This window comes from Aplysia californica, unplaced genomic scaffold (assembly GCF_000002075.1).
Source record: "Aplysia californica isolate F4 #8 unplaced genomic scaffold, AplCal3.0 scaffold00067, whole genome shotgun sequence".
In the NCBI taxonomy this organism is placed as follows: domain Eukaryota; kingdom Metazoa; phylum Mollusca; class Gastropoda; order Aplysiida; family Aplysiidae; genus Aplysia; species Aplysia californica.
In genome coordinates this window covers 1,395,802-1,409,167 of record NW_004797337.1, presented here as the reverse complement: position 1 = coordinate 1,409,167, position 13,366 = coordinate 1,395,802, and the positions used below count along the sequence as shown (strand labels likewise).

The 13,366-nt window shown below is 37.9% G+C and overlaps 2 protein-coding genes across 2 annotated transcripts in view; one reads left to right on the top strand and one right to left on the bottom strand.

Annotated features, from left to right (window-relative positions):
* The window catches only part of LOC101850544 (conserved oligomeric Golgi complex subunit 6), a 22,792-nt gene extending 14,140 nt beyond the window's left edge, over positions 1-8,652 (top strand). The window contains exons 12-19 of the mRNA XM_005093668.3: positions 370-461; positions 1,014-1,128; positions 1,683-1,814; positions 2,573-2,740; positions 3,261-3,368; positions 4,996-5,049; positions 5,441-5,520; positions 6,908-8,652. Of these exons, the coding sequence (XP_005093725.1) occupies positions 370-461; positions 1,014-1,128; positions 1,683-1,814; positions 2,573-2,740; positions 3,261-3,368; positions 4,996-5,049; positions 5,441-5,520; positions 6,908-7,055 (897 nt within the window). The 3' untranslated portion in view covers positions 7,056-8,652. The remainder of the gene's footprint in view (positions 1-369; positions 462-1,013; positions 1,129-1,682; positions 1,815-2,572; positions 2,741-3,260; positions 3,369-4,995; positions 5,050-5,440; positions 5,521-6,907) is intronic.
* Positions 8,653-10,372: 1,720 nt separating this feature from the next.
* LOC101850314 (UPF0691 protein C9orf116 homolog) overlaps positions 10,373-13,366 on the bottom strand; it is a 5,252-nt gene continuing 2,258 nt past the window's right edge. Inside the window, exons 2-4 of the mRNA XM_005093667.3 lie at positions 13,078-13,165; positions 12,025-12,158; positions 10,373-10,936 (exon numbers count right to left, since the gene is read on the bottom strand). Coding sequence (XP_005093724.1) covers positions 10,868-10,936; positions 12,025-12,158; positions 13,078-13,165 — 291 coding nt within the window. The 3' untranslated portion in view covers positions 10,373-10,867. The remainder of the gene's footprint in view (positions 10,937-12,024; positions 12,159-13,077; positions 13,166-13,366) is intronic.

The following is a 13,366-nucleotide window of genomic DNA, read 5'->3' as shown; positions in this document are numbered from 1 at the left end:
GGGGGGGGAGGGGTTGTTTTTGGGGGCGGGGGTTTAGAGCTTTGCGATAACACATTGCAGGATGCACCTTATGTTAAAAAATTTTTTAAACCTGTTGCTACACAAATAAGCAAAAGCAGGGATTAAGTGTTTTCTGTGAAATGCTGTGCGATAGCAATTCTTCTTACTGCCCTGGTGTTCTTTTTGCTTCTCCTCAAAAGTTGTCTTTTCGATTGTGCATTTACCTTTCCTCACCCTCGTTGCAGTCGAAGACAGATTTCAAATTTTACGTTTAATGTGTCCCACGTGCTGATATGACCTTATGCAGTGGCAAGTGCAGTAAAACAAAAAACAAAAAATTTCAAATTCCTCCGTTTCTCTTTGATGAAGGTGCGAGTGGAGCAAGTCCTCGTGTCTGAGCAAGACCCGGTCACCCTGTACAAGTTGGACAATCTTCTGAAGTTCTACCACCACACTATCGGGTTAGTTCTTGACTATGCTCACTGTGCTTTTGATACTTTTTTTAAACCCATGTGTGTAATGTTTTTTCAGTTAGCGTCTTGTGCTGATCACTTTTAAAAAGAACAGCCAAAAGGCCATTACTGAATTTAATCCTGACGTGAATCTTGCTTTGCAGGTTAATTGCAAAATAGCAGTGGAATTTTTGTAGGCTGAAATGTTCTTGAACAAATGGTTCTTAAATTATTACACGGGTCGAAAAAGTGGTCTTTGGGAAGGACTTAGCGTGCTATAAATATTGCTTTTGGTTTGAATCTTATTTGACTTTTTTTGTTTTCTTTGCTTCAAAACAAGAAATTTTGTACGAATTAAAAATTCAGTTTATTGATGTATGGAAGTGATACACATTAGCAGTTTTTTCTTCATCATCATCATCATCATCATCAAGTGCCAGATGTGCAACAGACATTCAGCAATCATGGTTCTCCATTCCTTCCTTTGCTTGGATACTCTCAAAGAAAAAAAGCTACGGTTTATCTTGATCTTTCCCAGTCACACATTTTTTTAAATTTCAGTCAAATTGTGAACACAGAGGCAGCCTTGCTGTCAACAGTGGCTGAAATTCAGGACTTAAGTCACCGCATGTTCTTCAACAGTTTAACCGGGCATGCCAACAGGTTATTAGACAAGGTTTGTGGTGCTTTTTCTTTATAATTGTCTTTATGTTCAATGGCTGTAAAAAAAAAAAGAATACAGTTAGATAACTCAAAGACCTTGGGGATTGACAAATGAAAAATTAGAGAGATAATGAAGAAAATCAAGGGAAGCAATTATGATAGTACAATAGTCCGAAAATAAATCGCCGCACATATCTGGAACTGATGGATATTATTTATAATAATGAACTATGGTTATTATTGTGCGATAGGACTCATGGTTTGAAGGAGAATCAAAGATTTGACCTAGGAAAACAATTATCTTTTTTTTTTAAATTCAGCTACGTTAGAAGCATAGCTCTATGTAAGGAAATGGTTTAGTGGGTCAGAATGTTTACAATTTTCTTCCAATTTTACTGGTATCTGAGTAATTAGGTAGGTGGGTATTTTATTCAGTGTTTAAGGCCCACATCACGTAAAGCATACATATTTGACAGAAGAGACATTCGTGAAACAGTATAAATCACAAATAACTGTTGATTATTCAATGTTATATTATAATGGTTTTTGTGGTGGATGTTTCTTCAGGTGGAGCTTCCTCCGTCGGATCTGGGCCCGACGTCTTCCCTGACTCAGACTCTGCAGCTGTTGAGGGACGTCCTTGCCTGCCATGATGCTTCTGTAGTTCCCATTGATGATAAGAAACAGGATTACAAACAGGTCTGTGTAATAGAGGAACTTAAAGTAGAGGCAAGGAGAGAGTGAGACAGAGACAGAGAGGATGAGAAAGAGAGAGAGAGGTGTGTGTGTGTGGGGGAGGGGGGGGGGAGAGAAAAAGGGACCAACACAGAGAGAGAGAAAGAGTAAGGTGGTGGTGGGGCTAAGGGGGGGGGGGGGGGGGAGAAAAGTGAGAGAGGGAATAAGATAGAAAAAGATATAAAGAGATTGAGAGGGGTTTGGGAACGCAAAAGTAAACAAGCCATCATTGTGTATACAACAATCTGAGCTTATCTCTACTAAGAGTTGAATGTTTGAGGGTGGCTATTTTAATTTCAAGTTCACATGATATGTCAGAGACAGCGTCTGATACCTTCCTTTCTATGTCTTTCTTTTCTACTTCTTGGTACCTTCCACATACAATCTGCACTTGTGCACACACGTTCTCATCTCACTTACAAGCTTACTGTCTTGATAATAATAAACATAAATAATAATAATAAACATCACTTCTATAGCGCCCACTCCCTGATGGCTAAAGGCACTTCACAATGAAATAAGATTTAAATCAACACTTCATGCATACTGGCCCTTTCAAAGTACAACAATTCTTTCAAACATATGCACTCGTAATCAGACGAAGAACAGAATTGTAAAAAGACAATCACTTTCTTTTACCTGTAAAATAAAAGCAGTTAGATGAGCTGTTACAATGAGTCTATGTGGATGTATCAATGCTGTTTTTCCTCCGTATGTTTCAGATATTGGCCTGTGTGATAGACCCGTTACTACAGATGTGTTCCATGTCTGCCAGTCGACTTAGTGCCATTGATATGGCAGCTTATATGGTGAACTGCATCCATTTGATGAACACAACACTCGCACTCTACGAATTTACAGACACAAGATTAGAAATGCTGAATGCTCAGGTACTATTTGTGTGCTTAAAATACTGAAGCTGCTTGTGACTTGTTAGTGGAGAGGCGCCTTCTGTAAATGAGATTTAAATCCTTAAAGACAGAGACAATACTTTATTGTCCCTGTGGGGAATTTTCTCACAGGAACAATAAAGTATTATCCTGTGGGTATTGAAAACATACAATGCTAATTTTTAAGTGAGGAGTGGAGATATTTTCTGTAACCTGAGTACTCAGGATTTTTCATTCTATGCAGGACATTATTTGTCTGTCACAGTGTCAAAATAGTTATAAAGGATGTGTTTTTTTATAATAATATAAAAATATACAAAAATCGTCACCTCAGAACTACTTTGTCCAAAGTGCACTCTTTACTTAAGTACACTTCGGACAAAATAGTTCTCAGGCAACATAGGGTGGTCATGCTCACGCAGCAACAGGTTAGGTTTGGCTTTGGTGGGGTTTTTTTTAATAATAGATTGTCACATTTGTTACTGTTGTGAAACGCATTAGGTTTTTGGGTTCTTTTCAGACTGATGCTCACGTGGACACCTTGATCAGTGAGCAAGCTTCCTACATTTTGAACCGTGTTGGCCTGGCCCAGATGTACGGAGCCATTCAACAACATCAAACGGGGCAGGTCTGTCTTTCCACATTGCAGCAACATTTATTTATGTATTATTTTTGTTTAGTAAAAGTTTTACGGCACTTGCAGCACAATAAGGTCATATAAATGCTGAAGATTAGAGGTGTTACAAGAGAGGAAAAAAAAGGAGAGATAAGAACAATAGTTATTTGGCAGAAAAGAAGGGGCAAACAACACCAGAGCACCTGCCAACCACCACTCAAGAAAAAGTGATGCATTAAAAAAAAAAAATCACAATTTTTTAAATTTTTTCCTGTAAATGACTCAAATTTTGACACAATGAAAGAATTTGGATCGAGGTATCTGCAAGTGGCTGCTGTTAACAATTAATTGAAATTATTTCTTGCCCTGAAAAGTTAATTCTTGTTAGAAATGAAAGTTGAAAAAAGAGTTAACAAACAGTATTTACTTTTATGGCATATTTGCGATAGTATTGGAAGGAAAAAACTATGGAGTTGAAATCCTACATGTGTGATGAAAGTAGTCTGTAAATAGGAAAATAAAGGCACATTTACAATTGATGGATCCAATGAAACCAGTGGTTTTAGCTGTAGTTCTAGATGACCAAGAAAACTGCTGACAAGGTATGATTCTTTGAAAGATGGGAAAGTAGGTAAAAAAAAACCCACTGAAGCATCCACAGTGCACTGCAAATAATAGATTGATCTGGAATTTCATTCATGAAAGAAGAACATTAATGGTGTTTGGGTTTGTCATCAAACTCCCACTTGATTTCGTGGTTTGATGCTTCATTGTTAAAAATGTATTTGGCGTGTAAAAATATTGCTCAATGGTGCATAGGCCACACATTTTCCTTCATATACAGTTAGCCTATGCCCATTGCTTATTTGTGCAAATAATGTACAGATACTTTGGTGTTGTTTATTGCTTTTTATGTTTTGCTATGGCCCAAATTTCTTTCTGGACCTTACTTGACCGAGTAGTGTTTAGGTATAAAAGTTGTCCTGCTAAAGCTGGAACTTTAGAAAAAAATTTGACTGATTGCCCTGAGCAAAATGTTAATTTTTACTTTCAATGTGAAAGGTAGAATTTTACAATTTTTCTATTTCTGTTAGTACTTGCGCACTTCAAAGTTTTCAGGGTTTTTTGTCATCCGCCACTCATATTCATGAGTATCAAAAATGTTATAAAACCCAAACTCTTATTATGCAAATCTCCTGTCAAGGCTCTTTGTACCTGTATTCCTTGTCTACCACTAGATATTACTCAAGCTTCGTTGGTTTTATTTTACTATTGCAGAGAAGCGATACATTTTTTAAAAAGCAAGAACAGACAGATATAGAAATTAATTCGTACCAACTGCAGTGAGGTTACTGAACACACAGTGCTACAAATGAAACAGAGAGAGAGTGAGAGAGAGAGAGAGAATGTTTTACAGAGCGGGTTGTCCCAGCACGTGAGACATGTTTTTACTTGGCCTAATGTCCTGTCTTGTTGTGCGTTTGCATGAGTGCACCTTTAAGTCTAACTTTTGGAACGTCTACTGCCATTGTTAACGACCAAGACAAATTTCTCCCTGCGAGATGAATAAAGATTGTCATTGTCATTGTCAAGTTGTTACAATGTTCCTTGTCTTGTACGGGTTTTGTTTATTTCTCAGGGACCTCTGTCATCATTACCAGGACTAGATGAGCTGGCTATTAAATCTGCTGTGGTAAGAATGTTTTGCCGTTTACTAACACTAATAACATAACTATCCGTCATGGGTTCTAAACTTGAATTGTTTAAGAGAGTTTTATGGCTCTCTTCCCGTTTGGTTTGTTCCTAAAGGAAACTGACGTTGAATTCAGAGATCTTGCCTCTTATATAACTTTACAGTGTTAAAAGGGTTGTAAAATCTGTACAATGACTATCATTCTGAGTATTGATTTATCACCTGGTGGAAAACTGCCCTCTTTGAGTTGGTCACGTTGGCTTTCTGATGCTTACCTGTACTTTGATGGTTTTCATTTTTCTTGTCATCCTTATGGGGTTCCATTTGAATGGCACATTTTGCTTTATGTATTTGCTATTGAACAAAACCTATGTATTGTCTTATTTTACAGAACAAGTTTGACAGTTACCTGGCCCAACCTGACAGTCTCACTCTCCCCCAGTGTAGCCTGATTCTAGGTGTAACAGTGAGGTAATCAACCCTTTGTGGCATTGATGCAATAATCTAGGTGGTTGGCGGGTGCTCCTGTGTGGTTTGCTCCTTCTTTCCATTCAAACATCTATCATCCTTATCTCTCCTTTTTTTTTGCGTTTGTTACTCTCTTTTAACACCTGTAATCTTCGACACTTTTATGACTTAATTGTGTTGCAAGAGTTGTGAAACTCTTAACTACAACAAATCTCTCAGATTGCCAAAACTCTATATTCCAAACTTTTTAAAGCCATAGGTCATTTCTATACAGGAAGGCAGCTTGACTTATGAGCAGCTTATATCTTGAGGTTAAAAATTTTTGTTTGACTTCTTATGCAGAGTGCAGATCACAGTGGCGTCGGTGGCCTAATGGTTAGGCTCTCGGACTCGCAACCGTAAGGTCGTGGGTTCGAATCCCGTCAAGGACCCGACGTTGTGTCCTTGGGAAAGGCACTTTACACGAATTTTCCTCACTTCACCCAGGTGGGAATGGGTACCCAGCTATAGACAGCGAAAGATCTTGTCAGTTTGTTAGTGTTTGAGCGCTTAATCAGCTGCTTGCACTTTATGCTTCCCGGGAAGCTGAGAATGTTTCGGAGTGTTCTATGGTCTGCTGGGGTAATAATATAGTGTAAAGCGCATAGAGCCTGCTCTTGAGCGGGAATATGCGCTATACAAATGCTATCTATTATTATTATTAATAAATACACCCATTCAGACGTGTTGTAGTATTCGATGTGGTTAAAAGATAGCTGTCTCAAAAAATAAAGAAAGAAAAGAATTTGTTATTTGATATCTAGCTAATGGTAGAGACAGTGTATATGAATAAAGTATCAACTTGTATAATGAACAAAATCAAGGGAAAAGTTACAGCTTTTGAAATCGTTGTTTGTATTGGCACACCTTTGCCAAGTGTTTACATCCATTTTGAGCTTTGGTCTTAATTGTCAGGTGATGTGTCGTAAAGAACTTATGGTCTGCTTTCTTAATTAGCAAGTAAAAATCAATTCCTACGTCTGTAAATGTTTCTTCCTTTAGAAAGAGTATTTGCGATAAATTGGCAGATAAGAATAGGGGGGTCTGTAAATGTTTCTTCTTTTAGAAAGAGTATTTGTAATAAATTAGCAAGTAAGAATTGATTCCTATGTACAGTCAAACCTGTCCAAGACGACCACCATTTGTTGAGGAGAAAAGTGATCTTCTTAGACAGGTGGTCCTCTTGAACAAAGTCATTAGAATATAATATAGAAAAAAACATAAGGGGGAAAGTAGCAAGTGTCTTTTGTACAAGTGATTGTCTTGGACAGATGTTCATAAGAGCAGGTTTACTGTACTTATTAACAGTATGAATAATTCTCATGTGTTTTCTCTTCCAACGTGGACTCAGGGAAACGGCAAAGAAGAGATCAGTGGAACTGGTGTGTGAAGCTTACAAACAAATCTTCAACGCCATTCTGGATCCTGAAAATGGTTACAAAGATGGGAAGAGTATTGTGCCTAGGACACCCGACCAAGTGACTCATCTTTTGAACTAAAATCCTCATTATGCTACTGTAGCGTACTGCCTCTGCTGTGTGTACTTGCAGTATGACATGTGGGTGATTGGCATGTGCTCTGCTGTGATTTTCTCCTTCTTTCCTATCAAACATCTATCGTCCTTATCTCACCTCCTTCTTTAATGTGATTGTTACTCTCTTGTACATGTAACACCTCTAATCTTCAGCACTTGTATGACCTAATTGGGTTGCAAGTGCTGTAAGATGCGTACTAAATCAAACAAAAAACCTCCAAAAACAGGAGTATGACCTATGATGTACATATGTACTTCATTGTCCTCAAGTCCCAGGAACGCTTCCTGTAGGTAACTCAGCTGCTGCAGACATGCTTTTGGGTCTAAAAAGGTGCTGTACCATAAAAACAAAGGTCCACTGTGTTTGTCAAACTATGAACATTCTTCTTTTTCTTCTCCTTCATTTTTATATATTGACATCCCAGTATCTTGTGTGAAGGCTGCTGAACACTGCAGGTCCTCCAGGCTCCGGTAGAGTTTTGGGGTTTCTTGCTTAGGGTCGGGCTAATACTTCATTCTAAGTGCTTTATGCACTTGGCAGGCTTGTTTTATAGTTTCCTGTTCAGTTGCCGGTTCCACACAGACACTTCTCCGAGTTGCCGACCCCACTATGAACAGTCACAGACAGGGTTTTCTTTACGAAAGATTAGAACGTATAAGGGCCTGAGATGCAAAACCCACTACATCCATTTTAGCACTTTTGAGAAAATCAGCTTTTTTTTATGCTGCTATACGCACGAACATGCGTAAAAAGAAGATTTTTGGGTGGCTTTTATGAAGTATGTGTTGGATTTTGGCCGAAAACACTTTGTGCATCTAATAGCCGGTAATAATGTGCATAAAGTTATAAGCATAAAAATCTCGATTTTTTCCAAAATGTCACTTGACAGGTTTTGCATCTCACCCCCTTATATATCAACTGTTTAGTGTAAGACTTCACCATACAGCATTTTGAAAAGTGGGGTATTACAGAGTCTTTAACTAAGTAGTCGAAATAATGTACTTGGGGTTTTTTTTCTAAGAGTTTGTTGTGGCAGAGCAGAATAGTCGTAGTCTCTGGGTTTTTATGTACAGTTCTTAAAGAAAGAATTATGTACCTGTCATCTGGACATTTTGTAGTATATGATGAGAGCTGAGAAATGAACTGAAGAGACTTGTATCAGGAAAGACTGATGTTTGACAAAAATGAATTACAAGACTTTCTTTTTTTTTTTTTTCATCTTCATTATTCTCAGCCAACATGCTCTGGAAAGTGAAAAAGAAAATTGAAAGATAGCTTGATATACTGAAAGTATGAAACTGTATGAAAGTTGTCGGTTTTGTTGTTGTGGATATTTGATGGTATGGTTTGACATTACTGTTACTCGTTTAACTGTGATTTTGTATAATTCGATTTGTACTTGTAGGTGCTGAAATAATGTAAACATATTTTGTTATTCTATTGTGTTCAACAATGACCATGATAGTCTTTGACATATATACATACTTGTATTGGGAATGTGGTTAGTCTTAAGACCAGCCAAAGTGGGTATTTTCTTGAATAAAAGATTTAAACAAGAGAAGTATGTATGTTAATTTTCTCTTTTTTTCTGTTAATTGAGCTGAAGAGAAGTCCACTTACTGCTCTACTTCTGTGTAGAGAGTTCTCTTTGCTGTTTGTGTAACATTGCGAAATAGGAGACCTGAAGACTATATAGAGTGTAGACTTTCTATCGGGTTTGAGTTACAGCTCCTCGTGTTAAATGTCCCTGATAACGACTTCACAACAGTTTTCACTCAACGGGGCAAAGCTATCGCAGTGCATGGTTTGCACTGCTAGCCACCAAAGTGACCAGCCACCGAGGATCATTTCTCAAATGTGTAGACTAAAGGCAAGAACTCTTGCATCGTGAAAGGGATGATTTTACTAGAGTTTGATCCAATAGATCATCATTGTGTCTTATTGTAAGCTGTATGGGATGTATTCAATGTTTTCGAACATTTGATTCAATTCCACCCTATCATTATGCTTTATGTCAACCTTTCCTTTATCCCCATCTCTACTTTTTGCCCCTACTATTTAGCCAGTTCCATTTGCATCAGATTATATGCCCACCCTAGACTCCTTTGGCATTATTGTCATTATGCAGTACGAAACATGGAAGTGTGCTCAGTATATCCCACATTTTGAGAAAGACCACCGAGGCCAACAAATGTAAAATGGAGGTGCCGACAGAAGGCTGTCAATGAGGGAGTATGGAGCTGCTCCCCCTGCAGTGAGGGATGGCAATCTTTTATGTTCATTGTGCTCCTTCATGATGGGTTCGAGGTTCTAGTGTTGGAATCTCCAATTGATTGTCAGACCTAAGAAGTGAGAGTGGTGAGAAGGAGCAAGAGGAAAGAAGTGGCGGACAAAATAAAGTTGAATTTAAGACAAGCAAATGTGGTTGAAAAGAGAATGCGACAATGTGACATAAGTGTGGATACATATCCAAAATTTATTTTTGTTTACGAGTGATTTATTTTTTTCTTGTGTTGACTTTGGGTAGACTGTACTTTCCACTGTTTTTTATTTTCACTACCAGAAACATGATTATGACCAGTAAGCGCTCATTTGACCTTATGCAGTTGCGAGCGCCGTAAAACCCTCTATTAAAAAAAAACACTGACCAGTAATGTTGATGACGACATCAACTGCCATTTGTTCTTTCCAGTGGTTTTACTCCCTTCATAGTTCTTAATGGAGAGCAAGATACCAGGAATACTGAGATGAATGTGTTATATCCTAGCTTCTATGGTATAATAATTAGAAGAAGAAGAATGTAGGTCATTTTTATAGCGCCTACTCCTGTGAACACACAGCTCTAGGCGCTTATCATAAATCCAAGTAATTTACTTTACTTTTCTGATCCAGTGGCCATCTGAGTTCTAGCCCTTCGGCCTGTCGATATGGCAATGAATTTAGAGGTTTTTATCAGCTGTGTTTTGTTGCTGTATAGAGTATTTCCGATATCTAAGGAGGCAGGTAGGTAGGTGCTACATAGGTCGCTAAGTGCAGGGAAGGTAAAGAGGTGGTGAGATACTGTTTTGTCCTGGCAGTCACACAACGGACAGTCAGGTAGGGTATCCTTGCGGATCCTATTTGAGTAGGAATTCAGTGGGATGTGTTGGGTTCACTGGCAAAAGATCGTGACTTGTTCTCTTCTACTCAAGGAATTTAAATCCAAGTACAAAGTACTCGGTTTATAGCTGCCACATAAGTAATGCCTCATAAGCTCAAGCAATGGACAGAGAAGATTAAACTGCATGCTGTACCAAGAACATTTATTGTTGATGCATTAACAAAATGATAAGATGAAAAATATGACTCAAAATAGTACTAAGCCACAGCATTAAAAAAAAAGGAAAAGCAAACTGCGGTGACATCAAACAAATAATAGGTTTGATTTATTTACAGACCAAAGAACTAAACCACCAAGTGAATACAGTCAATAACAATTACATACTTTGTCACATGTGTTCTTCAACTTCTAAGTGGTGGACTCCACCCGTTACATCATTTTGCACTCAGTGAAAACTGACTCGATCCTCAGCTAGTCCAATCACAAATATTTTTACCTTTAAGTCCTAATTAAATTTTCCATATCATATATGAATGACTCAAAATAACATAAAGTGAGCAAAAGCACTCTGGTGAATAAATGAGTTCGGTGAACAGTTCTTTCTGTTCATCCCTATTTTCTTTGAGCTCATTACAATAGATAAACCATGAAGTAGAATCTCGACTGCTTTATCTTGTCAAACCACACTCTTGTCAGTGGATGTGTTGAGAGAGAAGTTGCGGGGCATTCCACATTTCGCTAGATGCTGGAAAAGATAGAATCAGTTCATGAGTTGTACTTCTAAGCGTCTGAGAATGCTTGACATGCAATGCAATAATAGAGGATTTCAACACACAAAATTTGTGACTGTACATTAAAGCTGAACAAGTGTGGTGAGGATTTCAACTCACAAAATTAAATATGTTACTACAATGCTAAAAAGGTATAGTAAGGATTTCCCCTCACAAAAGTAATTATCACACTACAAAGTTAAATGAGTATAATGAGGAGTATGCTCACTTTCTGTTGAACTTTAAAATTTATGTCAATGTCAGGATCTGACAGTGGGAAAAACTTAAAATTTCCACCATTTGAAATTATTGACTGTACAAATTAGTCTTGTGCCTTTGACTGATTTTAAATATGAACTTCATTACGTTATGCTAAATGGACTTTTTAAATTGTGATGGGGATGGTTCTAAATAATAGCTTCTCTGAGCTATCTCATTTTTGAGACAATCAGACTGATGAATGCACGAGGTTTTGAATCCTTCGTAAGAATCACAAGTGTCCATCCCTGTCCAACAATTAGTATTTCAATGTAACGAGAGATGATGATAGCAGACAGCATTGAAATATGTGCATTCTGGGGACACTACCTATCTTTATACAGCTGTTGTAGCCACGTTGATTAAAAACTTGACTAATACATTATTCAGTCAAACTTTCTGTAACGACCACCTGTACAATACAATCACCTGTACAAATATCTAAATTTGATAAAACCCTATGTGGACGCCTCTGTGGTGTACATTGGGTGCTGAGGTTTTTTCCCGTACCCTTTGAACAAAAATATCTAAATTTGATAAAACCCTATATGTGGCATACAAAAATGTTCAGAACAAAAAATACTATTCAATAACACCAGGAAAAAGGATTGAAATGTAAGTGGCAGATAAAAAAAGAAGAGAGGAAAGTAATGTGAAGAAGGAGTAATAGATAAGAGCCGCTTTGAACAGCTCTGAGTAAAACATAGTAGACAGTCAGTCGCTGTGAGTGGCAAGGCGGGCTGAGTCTGTTAAACCCTCCTAGAAGAGCAGCATCATTGTCTCGGTGGATGAAGACAAAACTTACCCCTGAGAATCCCTGAGACCTGGCGTTAAAACACAGGGGAACTGTGTGGACTGATGGGGGTTTTGACCCATATGTGGACGCCTCTGTGGTGTACATTGGGTGCTGAGGTTTTTTCCCGTACCCCTTGAACACATCTAAAGTGAAGAAATAAAACGCAACCTCAATCAAACAGTTTGAAATAAAATTTTCAACCAAACTGAAGCTGCTATAGGCGTATTTTACCAATCCAAGGGTGAAAAAAAACAAGAACTTTTTTCCAAAAGCCTTCTTGATAGTAATGATAGTTTGAGAGTAAGATTAAAGTGATTCATTCTCTGCAAATGGTTCAAATGACTTTATAATATAAGGAAACTCTTGGTTAACTTTTTTTCACGAAATCTGGTTGATAACACAGTAGTTTCTATTATTAAGTTCTTATTCGCTTAGTCCACATTTTCTAACTACATCATACCTCTGTATCTATCACGGAAAATAGACTGAAATAGAAAATGCATCTATTGTATAGACACAACATCCTACACCTATCACAATCAAATTTCAAACATAAAACTTTAAAACAATTTGCCATTTCTCCTAATAACAAGGAGAAGATGGAGATGGATTGGGCATGTTCTGAGAAGAGAACCAGACTCTATTGTAAAGACTGCCCTCCACTGGACACCTGAATGACATCGCAAGAGGGGCAGACCCAAAGTGACCTGGAGACGCACAGTACAGTCTGAAATGAAGTCCTTGAACCATTTGTGGGGGACGTTGACCAAGATGGCCCAAAACAAACAGAGCTGGAGATCCTTTGTTGCTGCCCTAAACGCCAGATGACGTAACGGGTAGTAAGTAACTAAGTAAATTTCTCCTATAAGATTCTGTCTGTGACAAAACAAGCAGCTTTCCATACTGGTAGTGGTAGAGAGACATTTTAAAATTGAAGTGCAAATAAGGCACAGCAGAAAACAAACAGAAATCATATGACTCATAATTCATGGTCAATCTAACAAGGACAAGCCCTGGGGGTGAATATGCTAAAATTTCTAAATAAAAAGACTGATCACTTACCAGGGTGTTCAAATCTTTGGGGAAGGTCTTTTGTCCTATAATAGTCTGAAGTCTGTGCATTGCATGGCACCCCACCAGCCCCAAATTCCTGTAAAACAAAAGCCAGAATATAAAATTTAAGAAACGTAACCAAAATCTTTCCTGTCTGTACATAACAATGACCTTTAAATTAGCTTTTTTAAAACATCTATTCACATCTAAAAGTACAGTCGAACCTGTGTAAGACGGAATCGCAAGGGAGCCAGAAAAAAATTCCGTCTTAGACAGAGGAATTTAGGGGGAGATGGAG